Source organism: Ctenocephalides felis, unplaced genomic scaffold, assembly GCF_003426905.1.
Source record: "Ctenocephalides felis isolate EL2017-DRISC unplaced genomic scaffold, ASM342690v1 CF-g0.4_SCAFFOLD_03573, whole genome shotgun sequence".
In the NCBI taxonomy this organism is placed as follows: domain Eukaryota; kingdom Metazoa; phylum Arthropoda; class Insecta; order Siphonaptera; family Pulicidae; genus Ctenocephalides; species Ctenocephalides felis.
This window is the reverse complement of record NW_020539727.1, coordinates 1,493,013-1,513,702: the sequence shown is the minus strand read 5'-3', so window position 1 is coordinate 1,513,702 and position 20,690 is coordinate 1,493,013. Positions and strand designations below refer to the sequence as shown.

The following is a 20,690-nucleotide window of genomic DNA, read 5'->3' as shown; positions in this document are numbered from 1 at the left end:
CTGTAAGTCTTTTTACTTTTTTGTTTATTTAAAAGGTACACAAACTCCATATGTGACCCATTCAAAAGCAAGTTGACTCTTAGTTCACACTGTAAATTAATATAATGTAATTAAGATATAATTTATGTTCCAATCAACAATCTTTTTACTATTAATATAGATTCCAGCGTGCTTCTACTCTCCTGGAGAAAACATGGTAAATTAATCAATATAATGCTTGCTTTCATAAGATATTTTCAATGCTAGGACTAAATATGTTTAATTATATAGGAAGAAATATCTCCAGGATGTGGATTCTATCTTCCAAAAAATAAAATTAAATATTTCGAGCAAATGTCCAGAGCAAATGGAACTGAAAGTGGCTGGATGAACATAGTAAGAGAGGTGCTGCTTCTTGTTTATGGGGAGCAGTTAAAAAATTTTTCAGCCACTGGAATGAGGAGTAAGCGACCTCCAATCGATCAAAAATTATTTGGAGGGCTAATTGGTAAATTTTTAAACATGTCTATATTGATATAATTGATATTATTATTATCTACTGAAGATTTGAAAAACATTAAAAGCTACATAACTGAAATATAATTTATGCACATGAATCTAAACTGTTTCTAATGAAATAAATTGATATTTGTAAATGTTTAATATGTGAATAATGCAAGTATTATTTTTTGTAGATTGGTGCCGTCGATTACAATTCAAGCTAGATAAAAAGACATATGTACATTATGTTAATAAATGTTGTGCCAATAAGAGGGTTAATAAAAAATAAATATAAAAATTGTTTAAATTACTTATTTATATATGTACCTACCTCAAACACCTTATAAATACATATATAATTGCAATCCATATGTATCATAAGGTCCTGACCTACCTACATTTTTATAACATTTCAGGAAAATTTTAAAATTGTAACCCTGATAGTTTTGACAGTTGGGCTCTTTTAAGTACCTAAGCATAGATAAAAGAAGAGTGTACCTAAGGTACCTTGAAAATGTAGGTTTTTTTAAGTTACCAAAACTGCTCAAAGTGGAGTCTAAGATCCCATAGTTTTATGTTTTCATAACGTTTCATGTCATTCTAAATCAAATGAAAACAATTTGAAAAAAGTATGTATATGGGCCGATTATTAATCTTTTTGATCTACCTGATTATACCAAGATTTTCAGGCGAATTTCTATTTCAATTATACTTTGATTTTTAGAATGTGTGTGAACTCACAATTCTAAAACAATTTTGAAAATTCAAAAACCGCTCGAAAAACATTCACAGTATCATTGGTAGGGAATGATAGTGGTTAGTTTTTGGTAAAGATCCGCAGAAATATGTTCTTGTAATTAATTGTTAAAAATTTTTCTTCGACAATTTTCATGTATTGTTTTAATGATAGTTATCATGGTCTTATAGATCATACTGAAATATTTCGGCCCTACCACAAGCCGTTCAATTTTAAAAATTCATCAAAGTTTTAAAAAAATTTGTTGATTTACTTTGGCGATAAAATTTATGCAATAAACAGTCCTACAAAAATTGATAGAATTATATTATATAAAAAAATTAAAATTTGGAATAATAGGCTACAATTTTTGAACATACATAACACATGTCTGTGCACTAGAATTAATTTAATTATAGATAATTTAAATGAGAGATCAATTGAGAATAGGAATGTTTAGAATCAAGTGAAAGCGAAAACTATTTTATCTTCAAAATAAACACTTGAAATTTTTATTTAAATATCTAAATTTCAATTTCGGTTGATTAAGTCAACTCTTACACATTTCGGGAAGTTCATGTAACTCTTTGCATCATCATAAATGGTAGAATATCATTGTCATTGCGTTTATTTATTGTTCTTCATTATAAAGCTGGTGAACAAAACGTTGATTAATTTTTTTTAACTTTCCGAAGAATACGTTTTTGTTTTCGCCAAGAATTGGATTTGGTAATTTCAATAGAAAAACTAGTAATCCCATATTATTCTATTGTTTAGGTAATTTTCTTTTAAATAAAACGTTTGTTAAACTGTTAAACGTTTAAATAAACAGTTGAGACATAGAGACCCATAATGAATTTGAAAAGACGCGCCACTTATTAAATATGAAAACGACTTGATAAGTGTCTCATCTTTCTAAAAGCGTTCGCTGTGCTCCAAATGTCATATAATAAATATTAATTCAGTTGAAATCATTTATGATATTGAAAAAGATTAAAAGTTGAGTTGTGAATATTTAGTGAGTAAAAGCAGTGAAAGTATTTAAAAATGTCAGAAGAAACATTTAAGTCTGTGAATAATCAAGCAATTAAAATCGAACCACCAGAATATTCAGTAGAAGAAATTAAACCCGAGGTTGAGGATGAATTCGATGTTCTTGATGACATTGCTGAATCTGAATCATGTACTGAGGATAATGGAACTTGTTTAGAAAAAAATATGAATTCCGAAGTGACTATAGAAGGAGAAGTCGAACAGGAGTTAATCGAGACATCAAGTTATGAATGTGACATTTGCCATCGATCATTTGCAGAATCACATCAATTAAAAGATCATGCTGTCGATCACATGCCTAGTAATAGCAAAGAAAGCTCTTTCGAATGCGAAATCTGTAATAAGCCCTTCAACAAATTGGCTTATTTAAAAAAACACATGCTCATTCACAGTGGCAATCGCCCCCATGAATGCAGTATATGCAGTAAGACGTTCTCACTATTAGGTAATTTGAAACGTCACATGCTCATTCACAATGCAGTACGCCCCCATGAATGTAGCATATGCAATAAGACATTCACAACTTTAAGCATTCTGAAAAGCCATATGATCATTCACAGTGGTGAACGCCCCCATGAATGCAATATATGCAAAAAGACATTTATAACATTAAGTTTTCTGAAAAGTCACTTGCTCATTCACAGTGGTGAACGCCCCTATGAATGTAGTATATGCAGTAAGTCCTTCACACTATTAGCTGGTCTCAAACGTCACATGATTATTCACAATGAAGCACGCCCTCATGAATGCAGTATATGCAATAAGACATTCACACAATTATGTAGTCTGAAACGTCATATGCAGAGTTGTCATAGAGAAAGTCCTTATAAATGTGAAATATGCAATAAGGGATTTACTCAATCCAGCAAATTAAAGGGACACATGGCACTTCATAGTCGGAAGCATGAGGAAAATAAATGAAGAATTAACCTGTTTGTTAAACTGAATTTGAATATTTGGAAACATGTCTTAAAATATTCTTACATGTAATATAATGTAAATGTATATGTAAATAGTATAAAATATAGTATATGTATTATGTATATGTATTTATTGATAATCAAGATAACTTTTGTTACATTTTATAATTTTTAACTTCCCGTAGGGTAGTTATAGTAATGGGCCGAAAATCCGAATAGAAATTTTTTGCATATCTTCACGTTTTGAATGATATTTTAGATAATATTTTGGTATACACCGCAAAAATGGATGTGTGTGTGTGTGTGTTTGTTTTGTATGTCTGCATATTTTTAACTTGCCTTAGGGCAAATTATAGTAATCGCAAAAAAGTCTAAAATGAAAAATTTTATATATCTTTACGTTTCAAAACCTTCTGAACATTTTGGCATACCTTAGAAAAATGGATGTATGTGTGTGTGTGTGCGTGTATGTGTGTGTGGAACACGGATCAATCGATTTGAATATTTCAAAAAACATTCGATCCGTATTGATAAGGAGACGTGCTGATTAGTTTTTGGCAAAGGCAGGCCTAGCCGTTCCGAAGGTACGGGGCAAAAAGTGCCAAAAACGGTACCTCTGTTTTCAAGAGAACGGAGCGTCCGATTTTAAAAGTTCAAATACATTTTACTTGTATTAACAAGATGAAGAAGTGATCAGTTCGATCAACTTTTCATGAAAGCAGGTCTAGCGGTTTCGGAGATCTAACGAAAAAAGTAAAAAAAAAATGCCATTTGGCGGTCAAAAAATTAGACATATGCACATAAAATTATCAGATATTTTATAGAGATTTTAACAATAAGTATAAATTTTGAAATTAAAAGTTACATTCCTATGGGTGCCGTACCAATGTTTATCCGTTAGACAGAGACGCGGCGCTTACGCGCTTTATATTTTGTCTCTATGCAGTTAAAGCAGTACGATTCCTTTAAACAAAATTTCAGATCTTCCAAAATATGTCAAAATAAAGAATAAATTTTGTTTAAAAAAAAAATTTTTTTTTACAATTTTTTTTTTCAAAAAGAGTAATTTTTTGTCCAATTTATAGTTTCTCAAAAATATAATTTTTTCGAAGTAAATTTTTTTCAAAAATGTTATTCGTTTTTAGAAAAATAATAATTTTTGATACGGAAAGTTCCAGCAATTTGCCTTAAGTCACGATGCCATGCGCCCACTAGTTTTTAAAACGTTCGATAATGAAAATATCGGTAATGTTCAATCATATATATTTTTAAACATTTTCTACAATCATTTATAATATATAATTAATATTATAATTAAAACCTATATATGTACCCAACTGCTAAAGATACTTATATATTCATATATTTGAATTTATAATTATACATAATGTAATTGAAATTTCTATCTGCTTTCTACAAACAAATAGAAGTCATGCAATCACGTTAATTAATATTTTTATTGCTAATTACATTCTTTTAATTCAATGTAGTAGTTTAGCATTTTTATTATTACATTTGCATGTCATATTAAATATGTTTAATACATGATAATTATATTGTATTGACATATTATTAGTTGTTATTAAGATAATTTATTAAATAGTTAACCAGTATCCTTATAAATATATTTAGAACTGATGATCTCAAGCATAAAATAGCAACAATTTATATGATTTTCATCTTATTAAATATAATTTTATTCAGTAATTACGTAACATTTTGTGGCACAACTTTAGATTTATACATAAGTAAAATAATTTTGTTGATAATAAATTAAGCAAGTAAAATGGAGTATTTCACTAATAATAATACTATTTTTTATTAACAAGTTCTATTATATTTTGAATTAAATTCTTTGTATCAATGGCACATTTCGAAGTTTATTAAATGTTAGGATTTATTATACAAAAATTTATATATAAAAAATGAAAAGCAAACCATAAACTACTAAGTTTCTTCTTATTTTCAAAAACCAATTAAAAAATGTTTGAATAAAATAACTTATATTGAAGTCAAATATTGAAATTTTGGCGATAGCATCTCATAACAAATCATTTTTTTTCAACTTTGGCTGGTCAAAAGTGTATATTTCAGGTGCACAAAATAGTAAATGCTATCGGCATTTTTTAAGTAAAAATACTCACTAATAGTCCGTCACATTTCATTTGAATCCTATAAATAGAAATACACCGAAAATAAAATCAATTTAATTATCGACGCCGAAAAACTAGTTGTCACGAATTACAAATATAGTACGTATTTTTAATGGCTCTTTATTGAATTCGTGAAAAATTAAGTTCCAAATTTATATTATTTGCAATTCAAAATTTAACCCTTAGCACTCGCAAATTGCGAGATTTATATGTATTTTGGCTCCGAAGCGGCGGCATCCGAGTGGAAAAGGTTAAATATTGTAAACCACTATTCCAAATTTTTTTAAAAGCTAAAGAATAATCAATAAATTAGGCACATGCTTTTAGGCATTTAATTTATCTATTTACCAATATTGAGAAAAATATAGACAAAAATATTTTGAAAATCAAATAAGAAAAGTGCAGAAGATGCACATTATGGACAAAATAATAATGATGTTCGGACGTATTTTTATTTTATTATATTGGCCATAAAGGCGGCAATCTTCATGGCATTGAGCTTTTACACCGCTACCCTTATCGGACTTATGTTTCTCACTTCTAAAACTAAAATCCGCGTCACAACATACGTAATAAAATAATCAATAAATACATCTTCTCCAATTCGAACTTAGTTACAAATCATTAGTGTAAAAAGAACTTGCAATAAATAAATAAATTATACCAATAAATCAGTGTTTCATACAGTCCACAGCTACAACGGTTAAATTATAATCTGAGTTAATCGAAGGAGAGACTTTGCATTATAATCTGAGTAATCCGCATAAGTAAACAGAAATCCAGTCTTCTTGTAATAGTTGGCTTTAATTATTTGTATCTTGCGTTGTGTAAGTCCGATTGGGATCTATTAGGCGGCCTTAGAAAATTGAGATTTAGTACTGTAACAACTTTTCTGTTTCTGGCAGTTTTGTAATTATTTGACTCAATTTTGTTTAAAGGCGCATCAAAAATGGATGCCATCAAAAAGAAAATATGCTGTATTTTACACTTTTTGTTCGATAAAGGCGAAAATGCAAGGCTATGCGGCTGGAAATGTGAATAGTGTTTATGGTCTTGATACTGTAATAGCAGTTTGGGTTTCATCGATTTATTCAGGCAATTTCAACACGAAATTACTTTGTGTAGATATTTTGTACTCTCTGAGATGTACATAATTTATATTAAAATTAAAAAAAAAAATGGTCGACAAATTTATGAAGACCAAGCGTCATGCAAGTCATCCTCACTGGAAGGTAAATTGTCGAAAATGTCGACAAAATTATGGAGTACAACCGTCATTAAACCATCTTCGCTGGAAGGTAAATTGTCGCAAATGTCGATAAAATCGTAGAGCCCAACCATCATGTAAGTCATTCTCACTGGAAGGTAAATTGTCAAAAATGTCGACAAAATCATGCAGTCCAACCATGGTTGGACGTCATTTGAATTATCCTCACCGGAAAGTATATCCTCCAAAATGCGACAAAATCATGGAGCCATCCTCACTGAAAGGTAAATTGTCAAAAAAGTCGACCAAATAATGTAGTCCAATCGTCATGTAAGTCGATTTTGATTGCCCAAGAGCTAAAAACTGCATGAAAAATCATTTGGCACCATTTGAATAACACTGGATACAAAAAATGCTGGACTAAGTTTTCATCTGTGCTAAATCGCAAAAAATCGCCCCATTTTTGAAGCCTTCGGTAATTGATCATAAAAAGTAGACCACTTGCGACAACGTAGTGATCAAATCATTAAATTATTAATAATAAATAATATTATTAGTTCCGTTAAAACATAATTGTTTGGATTTAAAATAATTATACCGCAATCTTGCAATTAGATTTCATAATATATTACCAAATTTGCTAGGTTTGGATCTACCAGTTTGGTTAGAAAAAGCCTTTCTGTAGGTGAAATATTAGATGACGAGAATTATAATATTAAACAATAATCGTTAAATTATAAATATATAAAGCAAGCATCATTATAACATTATATCGGCTCCAAAAAATTGTATATGTTATTAAATAAAATAATATGATATAATAAATACACTAAATTTCATAAAAGTACAACTGATATTTTAAGTATTTTTTCCATTTTAGCTCGAGACCATCGTCTTTAAATATTCTATAGAAAAAGTCATATTCTCGTGCGCAGCAAGTAGTAATTATTTAGATCAGTTTATCATTTAGGACCATATAGTTTTTGAAGCGTAAAGTACCGGCGAGGAGGCCCAAGGTGCCGCAGAGATCGGTGACGCAAACCAAGGGCCGCCGTGGCGCACTCCTGCGGCAATCGGGCCCAAAGTTGCGTCTTTTGTGGCCATCACGTGATGCTGAGCAGCGGCAGCGCTAGATCGCGAATGCTGGGACAATTTGGAAGCCTCGTGTTCTGAAAATATTGAAGGCATTGTTTAAAAGTACGTGTTATATTTTGATATAAGATTAATAGATTATTTTTTTTTAGCCTATTATGGGTCGATTCTGCCGCACAACTGACCAATGTAATGGTAAGGCCATGTTACCCTCCAACTTCCATACATTATGCTACCGAATCATATTGAATACTGTCAAAATGCCATGCATTTGCTGTGCATGCGTTTTACACATAAACTGCAAAGCCATTCGTATGATATGAAGCTGTATCAGAAAGACCCTGTTATAAAACATCGTTTTTTGACATTTGGGAGGTTTCTAGCTTAGGTTTTCTATCTGACAACCTGAGAAAAACGCCTGACTGCAAAGCAACCACATGGCTCTTCTCAATAATTAGTATAGAAAGTTCTACATAACATAGCCTTGCCATAATATTGATCTGTTGTGCGGCATAATCGGTCCATTAATATACATTCAAATGGTGATAATTTCACCATTTGTATTGTTTATAAAGTAAAACACTTCCTGTGACAGAAAATCCTGTTACAAAGCAAGTAGGTGGATATAATGTTCCTAAATTAAATACGTTAATATCTTAATATTTGAAAGCATGAGGCATGAAAACCAAACTAAATTTTTAGAATATTTATGAGAGCTTAATTGAAAAGCTATGAAAGTTACATTTGTTTTTTTATATTTGTAATTATTATTATTGTTCGAAATGCTCATTTACGTGATGTGATTATGTATATGCATTTGTTCGTCAGAAAAAGATTGAAACCAATTTGATTTTTTTTGAATCGTTTTTTTTATAACCAAATTATTGGGCCAATTTTGCCGTAACTGGTCGTAACATAGACAGTAAAATTGTCTCTTGGTCTCTTGGTAGGAAAATTATTGAAAATGTCTATCTAATTGTTGTACGATCAGGCGTTTTACTAAGGTGACCATATTTGTTCAAGTCGAAACCGGGACGGTAATTTTTAGTTATCCTAATCCGTAACGGGAAAAGGGTGTGAATTCTAAAAAAATTAATTAGAGTTTAAAAAAACAAATACCATTTAAGAATTCAATAAAAATCCGTTCTTTTTAAATGAGTTTTTTTTTAATCAGACATACTGACTAAGAACTTTATTATTTGATAATATGTAATATTTTATCTCATATTTTTGGATCTATGTTTTTTCAGCTTTCAAAAATTTTATAACATGTTGTTCAATTTTTTTCTTAATTATTTAGAAATAATTAGCACATTCATTCGCATTATCAAGACGTTCATTTTTATAATGTTTGTTAATTTTCGTAAAATTGGAAATAAAACTATGTGAGAGGCTATTTTAATCCGCTTTTTTCATATAAGCATATTAGTTGTACATAACATTTTCAGATATTGGACAGGTAGTTGTAATTTGTAAGATCGAACAATCAATTTAGACCTATACTTTTCAAAAATCCGGGACAATCTGGGACAAAAGATCTAAATCAGGGACTAATATTGCTTTTTACACATAAAAGCGTGTATTCTAAATGAGCATCACGAACACGCTGTTATCATAACATTCTTTATTGTTTTGTTTATATGTAAAATACGCCTGATCGCACAACATATATACAGCATTTTTACAGTTTTTCCTACGAAGAGGCAAACATAACACAGCGTTGTCGTAACGCAGCAGAATTGGCCCAATTGGACCAATATATTTCTTAAGTAAGCGAAATAATGAATTAAATTGTTATTAATCAAGAGGTAGTTTTTATATGCAATTTTAATTCAAGTTTATGATATACTTGTAATATGAATTCATAACATATTTTTGGGTTAATCTTCATATCTTGGCAGTGAAAACTTTGAAAATTTTTATCTATTTACTGCGCGATCAAGCGCACTTTACATAAAAACAAGCACAGGAGAATGTTATGATAACTGCATTATCGAAGATTCTGTTATCATAAAATTCTTTCTTGCTTGCCTATATGTAAAATACGCCTGATTGCACAGCAAATAGATAGACATTTTTACAGTTTTCAATACCAAGAAATAAGCATAACATAGCGTTGCCATGACAACGTCCATGAATTTACAAGATATAACAAAAATGTTTTTTTCGAGAATTTGTAATTAAAAATTTGCATAATATAAATCATTACGATATCTTATTGGGGCTCTTTTTAACGTTTGAGTAATTATTGAACATATGAACATGCAAAGACATTCATATGGATGTGGTGAAATACATATTATAAGAAATGTAAGAATGTAAATAAAAGATATTCGGTACATATATTTTACTGGTAATGCGTTTTATCATTGATATCATCAAGGCTGGCTCTAGGGTCCTCAGTGCCTGCATGCTATTTTTTTTCTAGCGTCCCCTCCGCTATTATTTTAACTGTTTTAACAGTTTATTAATAAAATTATATGAACATTTACGCTGATTTTTTAAAATACTTTTTAATAATTCTGGATTTGGTAAAAAATAGATCGATGAGGCAATTCGGGGTACTCATAATCAAACTGTTGTGTCTTCTATCGCTGCCAAACTACCGAATTATTTCTAAATTCTTATTTTCAATCCAAACTTCAATACTAATTTCTATCGTTGTCCTAATAGGACATCCAAAAATTTCAATATTTTCATTATAGTTTGCTACAATATTATTAAATTTTCAATTATTTCTAACGCATGTTTATTATTAATGTTTGAGTTTTGAATAATTTTATTTATTTATTTTGGCAATTTTATGCGAAATCCAAAGCGTCGAATTGTATGCACTCATCTTTAATTTCCCATCGTGTTTTAGATTGTTGTTTTAAAATTAAATTTTTAACGTTTGTTCAAAGGTTAGTAAAAGATGCAAAAAATTATATATTTTTTGAATGATATTGAATAAACTATATTATAAATTCATATCCAAATCTTGTATTTGCGCCCCCTAAGGCGTGCGCCCGCATTTTTCGCCTTCAAGGTAGAACCGGCCCTGACTATTATTTCCTCAGGACGATATTTTATTTAATTTGTAAAACTCTTTTTTATTGAAATTCAATAAATCAATATCTTCATGTAAACAAAAAACACTCACCGGTACGCTTAATCTCAGCAGCAGCCGCAGCAGCGGATTTCTGTATAGCTGCAGCAGCTTTGGCTTCCTTAGCAGCAGCCACGCGTTGTTTGTGGGCGACATCTGCTTTGGCATGCGCAACGCGCTGTTGGGCGTGAAGAACCGAAGACGCTGCTGCGGCAGCTTCGGCCCTATGCAGAGCGGCAGCTTGTTCACTATAAAATAATACAGAAAATAATGAATATTGAGGAGCATGGTATGGTGCCCTTAGTCAAATTACTGGAACTTTCCGCAACATAATTTTAAAATGTTTAAAGATATACGGGTCGATTGTGATTAGTCGTCGTGTATCTGAATAAAGATCTGTCGATGTATGCGTAACGGCATCAACGTTGTATGCGTTCCGATATCAACAAGAAATTCGGCATAGATAAATAAACATTTTAAAGTTACACCGCAGTACAAATCTTGATTTAATGAAATATGCCTGAATCAGAAGAATATTTTACCCTGTTTCTTGAAAATAATAAAACAAATTAATCATTTGTGCCGTTTAAAAAACGTAAGCTTATTGATTAGAAATAATTTCTATATTATTCGTAGTTTCTATAAATCTTTGAAGTTATTAAAATAAAAAATATTTTTTAAGCAAGACATATATTACAACTGTTCAAAGATTGAGATTATATCGCCTGCGAAAAAGTAAAAAAATACAAGCAGTCAATGCATGTATGCTAATTTTAATTATATGAAGTTCTTCAAACACAATTACATGATGAGTGAAGTTATGTAAACAATATTAGCGTTGTTTAACATAATCTACTGTGTGAACGAATATTATAGAATTTATTAATCAGCAATTACATACTTTATTTCTCTAATGAAGGTTCATTTCTAAATGCTAATTACAATAACAAACCAATCATGCCTTATTTGAAGTATGACTTCAATTACATTTTTTTAAATATTATACATATTTTTAATGCTATTATAAATACTTAATTTATAATTTATCATTATATAAATGTGTATAATGGTTGACACTAATAAATGTGCGCATCACGAGCGTTACCATATTACTAATAAACATTATTCAAAATTGTTATAAAATATATTTATTTTTACTTAAATGCTATCTTGTACAGTAGCAAATAACATTTACTTCTATCGCGTGTGAACCTTACACGCACTCTTTTTTTTGGAAATTTTTAAACCCATTCAAGTGGGTTCGTGAATATTGTAGAAAATGTTGAGAGCATTTGTATGAATCACGTAAATCTTTATAAAATATCCGATTATTTGATGTGCCCAGTGGTGTTGTCGGGCCCGGAACGCGCCGGGCAAATCATTTTTGGGCCGGCAAAAAAAATTTAAACAAAAATCACTACATACAGAAAGTGAACTCAGTGAATTTTATAAGTTATAATTTAACTATTTTTTATTAAACGTTCCTATTATTGTAATAAACATACATAATGTGCACAAAATGGGTTTTGTAATGAATTTTGTTTCATTCCTTTTCGAAAGGAACCGGAACAAACATGAGAACCGTTTTTTGAACCGTTTTTTTTAATTTTAGCGTTCCGGCAAAAAAATATTAGCACAACACTACTGGATGTGCCTAAATCAAATGGTAATTTTTGACCATCAAATTTTTAACTTCTGCTAGGGTAAGTTATTGTAATCGTACAAGAATCAAAATGAATTTTTTTTTCATATCTTCACGTTTTGAAGGTTTCTGATCATTTTAGTATGCCTAAAAATGGATGTGTGTATGCATGTGTATATATGTATGGATAAAAATTCTCGTCCACGTTTTCGGGCGCAAGAATCAACCGATTTGAATCGTTCAAAAAACATACGATTTCTATTGATAGGGAGATGTGCTGATTAGTTTTTGGCAAAGCCAAGTCCAGTAATTTAGAAGATACTGAGCTAAATGTGCAAAAAATATCAGTTTTTGAAAGAACAAAGCAACTGATTTGAATGATTCTGCTTGTGTTGACGAATCGAAAATAATTCGGATTTTAATTTTAAATTGATTAAGTTTGGTTATTTTCTTTTCTGTATACATATATAAACGTCGTCGCACAATTCATAAGCTCTCATATCTTGTCTATAAAATATGAATAATGAAAGTTAGAGTATTTGTAATTATTTATTTGAAAACATTTAATATTTTTCGAATATTTTATTACGGTACGGGAAGTTCCAGCAATTCGACTTAAGGTTTCTAGGTGTCCCTAAAAATGTTTTTAGAATCATTCAAATCGGTCGTTCTCGTAAAAATTAAATTGCTATTTTAACTACATTTACCAAAAACTAGCATGTCCCCTTTTTATGCAAACCGAAGCAATATGAGAATTTTGCATACAAAATACAACCCAGATACACACGTAACTACCACTTCATTTACCACCGATGGATATAATAATTATTGGTCTCTACCCTGGAAAAGATTCGAGACTCCAAAAATATAGACTCTCGTCACTTAAAGAGAGAGGCACACATAGCCGGTAATAACATGTATTCGAAGCCAAAAAATATTTGGACTAACTACAGTAAAGCAGTACTCTGCTGCGCGCGTTAGAAAACATTTCGCTCTCTGAATTAAATCGAATTATTCAAATCGGTTAACACGTGCTCTTGAAATCGTCGACAAAAATTTTGTCCACACATGCATACATATATACGCACATCCACCATAGACCTTATATACATGGACTGCTAGTCCTCATATATTTCTCAGGTACAAAAGTGTCAAAAGATGTTCTATGGTATGAGGGCATATGAGGGTAATTTCGCGGCCGAGATATGTCAAAAATACCAACACGTCAATTGCACTCGATCGCTTAAAAGTCAAATGAAAGTCCGTGTATAAAATATATATAATATACAATTATATATATATATATATATATATAATATACAATATTAAATAATATACAATTTATGTTGAACTAATGAATGTAATGAACTATTTATTTATTTATTTATTTTAGTTATACAAAGTGTTTAAGGGAAATTAGAAAAAAAATTAAAAAAATATTTTACATGTTATAAAATTTACTGAAAATAAGAACATTTGGCTAGAGCTATTATGGGACTTAAGAAAGAAATAATTGCATAATTATTTAAAAGTAATATATTTATTATTGGTGTTTAAAAAGCACATATTTCGTATGAAAGTTGCGTACATGTTTATCAACTTTGCTTTTTTATGTTCTTCATGGTGCATTCTATTTGTTAAGTACATTTTACCACAGACCAAACATATTTTAGAAAATATTTTACTTCTTATTAGATTTTGTCTGCTTCTAACAATTTTGAAACGCGTATTTTTATCCTCTTTTAGATAAAAAACACGAGCGATCAAACATCTCGTAAACCCAAGTAACAGTAAAATTTAAGCGATCGAGAGCATTCGACTAATCTCGGTAAAGCTCGTGTTCGTATTTGACATATCTCGGCCGCGAAATTACCCTCATATGCCCTCATACCATAGAACATCTTTTGACACTTTTTATGCGCTCAACTAGTCCATGTATCGTATAAGGTCTATGACATCCACCATAGATCTTATATATATATATATGTATCGTATAAGGTCTATGACATCCACACAGAAAAACTTTTTTTAAGGTATGTGAAAATGTTCAGGAGGTCTTGAAATGTAAAGATATGCAAAAATTTTCAAGTTCGATTTTTTGCGTTTGCTATAACTTACCCTGTGGGAAGTTGATAGAATATAAAAAATATAGATATATTGCAAGAAAATGAGGTCCCCGTGGAGAAGTTATTAGAACTACGGGATTCAAAAATGGATTGTTTAAGAAAAATGTTTTGGAAAAGCAGATTAGCGGTTTTGGAGACTATAAAAAAACGAGTGCGCGTAAGGATCACACGCGATTGAAGTACTGTACAAAGTAGCAAATTTATGTTAAGTAAATATAAATATATCATATAACAATTTTGAATAATTTACACTAATAATGCACACATTCATTATGAATTAGTGTCGATAATTATACACATTTATATAATGATAAATTAAAAATTATATATTTATGATGGCATTAAAAATATGTATAATATTTACAAACAAAAATGTAATCAAAGTCATACTTGAAATATGACATGATCGGTTTGTCATTGTAATGAGCATTCAGAAACAAACCTTCATTAGAGAAATAAAGTAATTGCTGATTAATAAAATCTATATTATTCGTTCGCACAGTGGATTATGTTAAATAACGCCTAAACAAATATTGTTTTCGTAACTTCGATCATCATGTAATAACTGTGTTTGAAGAACTTCATGCAATTAAAATTAACATACATTTATTTACTCTTTGTATTTTTTTACTTTTTCGCTGGCGATATAATCTCATTCTTAAAACAGCTGTAATATCTGGATTTACCTAAAAAATTGAAGCCATACTTTTATATTTGTTTTATTTATCACGCCCTGCACATAGCTTGATCTATGGATCATTTTCTTTTTTATGTGAACGTTAATGCAATGATCATCATCAATATTACGAGGTAATAAATTAACCATATTATTAACGTCAACAGGCACATTTATAATTTGGCCAAATATTCCAAATTGTTCATTTGCATGTCGCAATCGTCTAATTTGCATGAAATACAACCTAGGTGAAATTAACCTTTCAGATAAAGCATCTAGTTTAGGTAGATAATTTGGTATAGGTGGATATACAAACCCGTTAAATTTACAAAGTGGGAATTTCACCCAAATTTAATGCCTTTCGACACACAAATCGACCCACAAATACGACCAATCAGAATCGACCCGTATAGAAATCATATCATCGAGAGCGAATGACTCTCACTTCAGCTTGGCATAACAATTTCCGTTGCATTTGTACGGATTTACAAGCATGTCGCGCCTAAAGAAGTTTTACTTCAATAAGTTAAAAATGCCATTTGGCGGTCAAAAACGATCATTAGACATGTGCATATGAAATTATCAGATATTATAGAGATTTTAATAATAAGTAGAAATTTTGTTTACACTACAATGGGTTTTGTACCATGATTTAAAATGTGTAACCGCGCCGCTTATGCTCAATGATTTTTCGTCTCTAAAATAGCTACGCAGCGCTTTGAAATCGATTCAAAACTTAAAAAAAATATTTATAAGATATTTTTTAAGAGTATTACCAATTTAAATATTGACTAATTGAAAACCCTGTTCGGATTCTTCGATGTGAATTAACACACCGCAAGGTATGTAATATATATTGGCAAGAGGCACGAGGCAAGTGTCTGATTCGGAATAAATTGAGAGAGGTGTGTTTGACTCCTCACACGATGAGTACTTTCTAAATTTGTACCCAACGTTCCTTATGACATAAATTCCATTTATTGGAACCATATATTAAACTAATAGCAACACGAGTGAATATATACATGTATTTATCCACACAAACATTTATAGATATACATCTATACATTTATAGATATACTCGTATATTTACATAGTATTTAATTTATCGAAAATGCCAAGTAAAATAATCATTATTTTTGCAAGCAACATTTATCAGAGTTGGTTAGGCTTATTACTTTACCAGAAATGGCACATGAGTTGAAAAAATAAAGAAAATGTGCAGTTAAGTGGCTGATTATCATCCGAATCTATTTTGGATTTTATGAGCCAATTCTGCGATGACACAGCCGATAGCATAGCGTTGTTATGGCAACACCATATTATGCTTGTTTCTTGGTAGTAAAAACTGTTAAAATGCTATTTATTTGCTGTGCGATCAGGCGTACTTTACATATAAACAAAGCAAGAAAGAATGTTATGATAACAGTAAATGAAGAAATTCAACAAAAATCAGAAAACTATAAAAGAAGAATTGACGAACACCAAAATTATAATACTTGGCACAGAAAGTATTTTCAGGAGCGCGCCCAACCAGGCTAAAACGAAAAATTCGAAATGATCTCATAAATAGCCATTTGTAAACGCTAACATTAATTATTATTATTATTATTATCTTATTATTTCTAATATTGTTATTTTGTTATATTTTATTGTTTTTCTAGTATTAATTTATTATCAGAAATTTTATTTATTATATTTATTAATTTTATTTTTATTATTATTTGCTTTTATTTTATACTAGCCGGCCCGACAGACTCCGTTCTGTCAAAAAAATTGTAATGTGGCGGTGTTTTGTGCCTACCTTTTTTCTATTCTTTGCAAAAAATTATCCTGAACAGAACCGTCACCCTGGTAATAATTCGGTGTGAATTAAGAATAATTAAATAAAACACTATAAGCATTTAAAAGTAAGTAATTTTAATAATGTAAATCATAATTCAAAAATCAGTTCAATTTTCATTGTAGTGCTTTGTGATAAACGATTTTTTGTTTGATTACCTGGCGCATAGACAAACAAATCTGATGGTTTTCCAATACGGGAACAAACAACATACAATTTTCCATGTGAGAAACATGGGTTTTCTAAATTAATACCACAAACACTTAATGATACCATAAACGCACTGGAAACGCATTGGGATGCATGGTGCGAGAACATCTTCTGCTTTATACTATCCTTTGAATATAGTTGGTCGATATTTCGCAACATTATAATTGCCGATCCAACCTTTAATTGAAGATTGTGAGGTGGCAATTCTAGCAAATCCAGCGAGTTTAAAAACTCCGGTGGATCGTCTTGGTTAGTTGCCGAAACAACTGATTCGCCTGTAATTTGTTCTTGAATTTTGAAATTTAATTAATTTACATCAATGTTTTTGGCTGCCAATATAGCTTGATTAAGAGAAAGATATTTCTATGTTTATATAAATATATTCAAAATTAGATTATCAAAAACTACACAAAATGTCATGACATAGATGATTGTTTTTTTTACAAATTGCGTTGCCTACTCGATTAAAGAAGAAAAGGGCCGTTTTTAGGGTTTTCCCGGCAATTATCTCGCCGTAACAACCATCCTTGGACTTCAACGAACATTTAAAAAAAAAGAATTGGCCAAGTTGGTCCAGGCGTTGTTGAGTTATGCGCTTACCAACACATTTTGCGATCCATTTTTATATATAAGAAGAAGATTAAATCATCATACTACGGATATCATTTTAATGTAACTTTTATCCTTTGTACTCTTATTTATTTAAATTTATGTTATTGTTTATTATTATTACTAGATGTTAAATTATTTAACAGTTGTAATAAACATTGTAATTAAAAAAAAGTTAAATTACGTTGTAATACAGCCGCTATGTTATCGGCTGTATTACCGCAGAATTGGTCCCTTAATCTTCAGTTTCTTTTTCATATTTAAAATTTTCAAAATTGAAGCATATTTTGAATATTTTATAATATCTTTTTTGAACAGATTAAATATTTTAATATCTAAATATCGTTTTACTATAAGCTAATATTTTTATTCAATATTTGTATAGTGCATTTATTAAATTATTTATTATATTGGTTGTTAGCAAAAATTTTTAATTTTTAAATAATATTTCTATACAAAATCATACAATTTGACTCAAGTAATTCTTTTGTTCACTTATAGACAAATATTTATTGTTAATAAAACTGGCTAAACTGAATTTTACATAAAACTAATAATTTGTTCTTATTATAATAATTTATTTTTATCAATCAATACCGTCATAGTATCTATTATCAAAGCTCAAAAATAGATGCTAATATTAAGATTTAAATTTTTAATTTAAATCTTACTCATAAGTTTAGATATAAATCTTCAGTTTAAATGAACGAACATTGTAAAATTTATTTTACTTGTTCTGAAAATATTGAAAACAGTTTGAAAATATTATATATTAGGGGGACTAATCAGCCAAAAACTAATCAGCACGACTCCCTATCAGTAGAAATTTGAATTAGACAAATCGGTTGACCCGTGTTCGCAAAATCGTCGACCAAAATTTGTATTCGCACACACATACACACACATAGATCCACTTTTTATAAGATATGCCAAAGTATTCAAAAACCTCTGAAACGTGAAGATATATAAAATTTTTCATTTTCGATTTTCACGAGAAAGTAAAAAAGTTTAAAACTTTCAAAAAGATATAATAAAAAATATATTTATTTAAAAAAGTCAAATTTAAAAAAACAGAATGAGCGTAAGGATCACAGGAGATTGAAATAAAACTTATTTGCTACTGTACAAGATGGCATTTAGGTAAAAATAAATACATTATATAACAGTTTTGAATATTGTTTATTAGTAATTTCGTAACATCTTGATGCACACATTTATTAGTGTCAACCATTATACACATTTATATAATGATAAATTATAAATTATATATTTATAATATAATTAAAATTTTGTATAATATTTAAAAACAATAATGTAATTAAAGTCATACTTCAAATATGACATGATCGGTTTGTCATTGTAATTAGCATTTAGAAATGAACCTTCATTAGAGAAATGAAGTAATTGCTGATTAATAAATTCAATAATATTCGTTCACACAGTGGATTATGTTAAACAACGCCTAAACAAATATTGTTTTCGCAACTTCACTAATTAATTTAATGTAATGTTTAATTGAAATTAACATACATTCATTGACTGCTTGTATTTTTTTTTACTTTTTCGCTGGCGATATAATCTCATTCTTTGAACAACTGTAATATCTGTCTTGCCTAAAAAATATTTTCCTTTTTGAGAACTTCAAAAATTTGTAGAAACTACGAATAATATAGAAATTAATTCTATTACAATAAACTTATGTGTACTACATACGGCACAAATGCTTAATTTGTTTTATTATTGTCAAGGAACAGGGTATATTATTCCTCTGATTCGGCCTTTTTTCATTATCAAGATTTGTACTACGATGTAACTTTAAAATGTTTATTTATCTATGCCGATTTCATTGTTAATATCGGTACGCATACAACGACAGATCTCTATTCACATACACGACGACTAATGACAATCGACCCGCATAGAAATGATCTCATCGAGAGCGAATGACGAACAGTTCTGGCGTAACAGACTTCCGTTGCATTTGTACGGATTTACACCCTAGTCGCGCCTAAAGAAGTTTTACTTAAAAAATGTCAATATTTTAAAAAATAGATTTTTTCAGTTTTCAAAATTTTTTATAGCTGTTTTAAAAATTTTAGTTTTTGGTACGGAAAATTAATTATTACTAATTGTACTAATTAAAATCATTTCAACCTATTGAAACTTTCATTCTTAATCTAAAACAATCCCATTGATATTATGATTCACATTTTATAAAACGATCGACTATTTGTTTTCACAATATTTACATAAATTCTCTTCTGCATGACTGACAGTGTTGAGAAAATAAAGCATTGAAACTGTTTAGCATACAAGTGCAAAATAATTATTAGGCAATAAACAATGGTGAGATAGATTAGATATTTAACGCTTTTGTAATAATTTGAATGTCGTTACACTTATTTATACAACAAGTATATGATATATGAATCATGATGTACCATGAATTAATAGTAGAGTTATTTATAACAATTGTTTTTGTATGTTTAATATCATTGTTTATTTATTCAATGATATTTGACTTTAGTAATTTCTTGCTCTTTTTCTTTAGCAGGACTTGAGCTAAAAAACCTATGGATATAAAATTAACATTATAAAAAAAAACAATTATTATTGACGAAAAATAGAAGGAACAAAAGGAATGGGAAGAAGAAGCATGCAGACGATTGACGACTTACGCGAAAAGAGAAAATACAGGGAACTGAAAGTCAAAGCACATGATCAAGAAGCATGGAAACAAAACTTTGGAAAGCAAAATACATAAAATTAAAAAAAAAAGAGTATAGAAAATAGTGGTAATGGGATGAAGGGCAAGGAAATCATTTGTCGGGGTGGCTCTCACACCATGGACCTGC

General features: G+C 29.7%; 2 protein-coding genes across 2 annotated transcripts in view; one reads left to right on the top strand and one right to left on the bottom strand.

Moving 5' to 3' along the window:
- Positions 1 to 2,263: 2,263 nt before the first annotated feature.
- On the top strand, positions 2,264 to 3,190 carry LOC113389273 (zinc finger protein 525-like). Its single transcript, XM_026626324.1, has one exon. It carries the CDS (start codon positions 2,264 to 2,266, stop codon positions 3,188 to 3,190), a length of 927 nt encoding a protein of 308 aa, XP_026482109.1.
- Positions 3,191 to 7,515: 4,325 nt separating this feature from the next.
- Positions 7,516 to 20,690, bottom strand: part of LOC113389272 (zinc finger protein 708-like) — a 117,089-nt gene continuing 103,914 nt past the window's right edge. The window contains exons 5-6 of the mRNA XM_026626323.1: positions 10,784 to 10,977; positions 7,516 to 7,718 (exon numbers count right to left, since the gene is read on the bottom strand). Coding sequence (XP_026482108.1) covers positions 7,516 to 7,718; positions 10,784 to 10,977 — 397 coding nt within the window. The remainder of the gene's footprint in view (positions 7,719 to 10,783; positions 10,978 to 20,690) is intronic.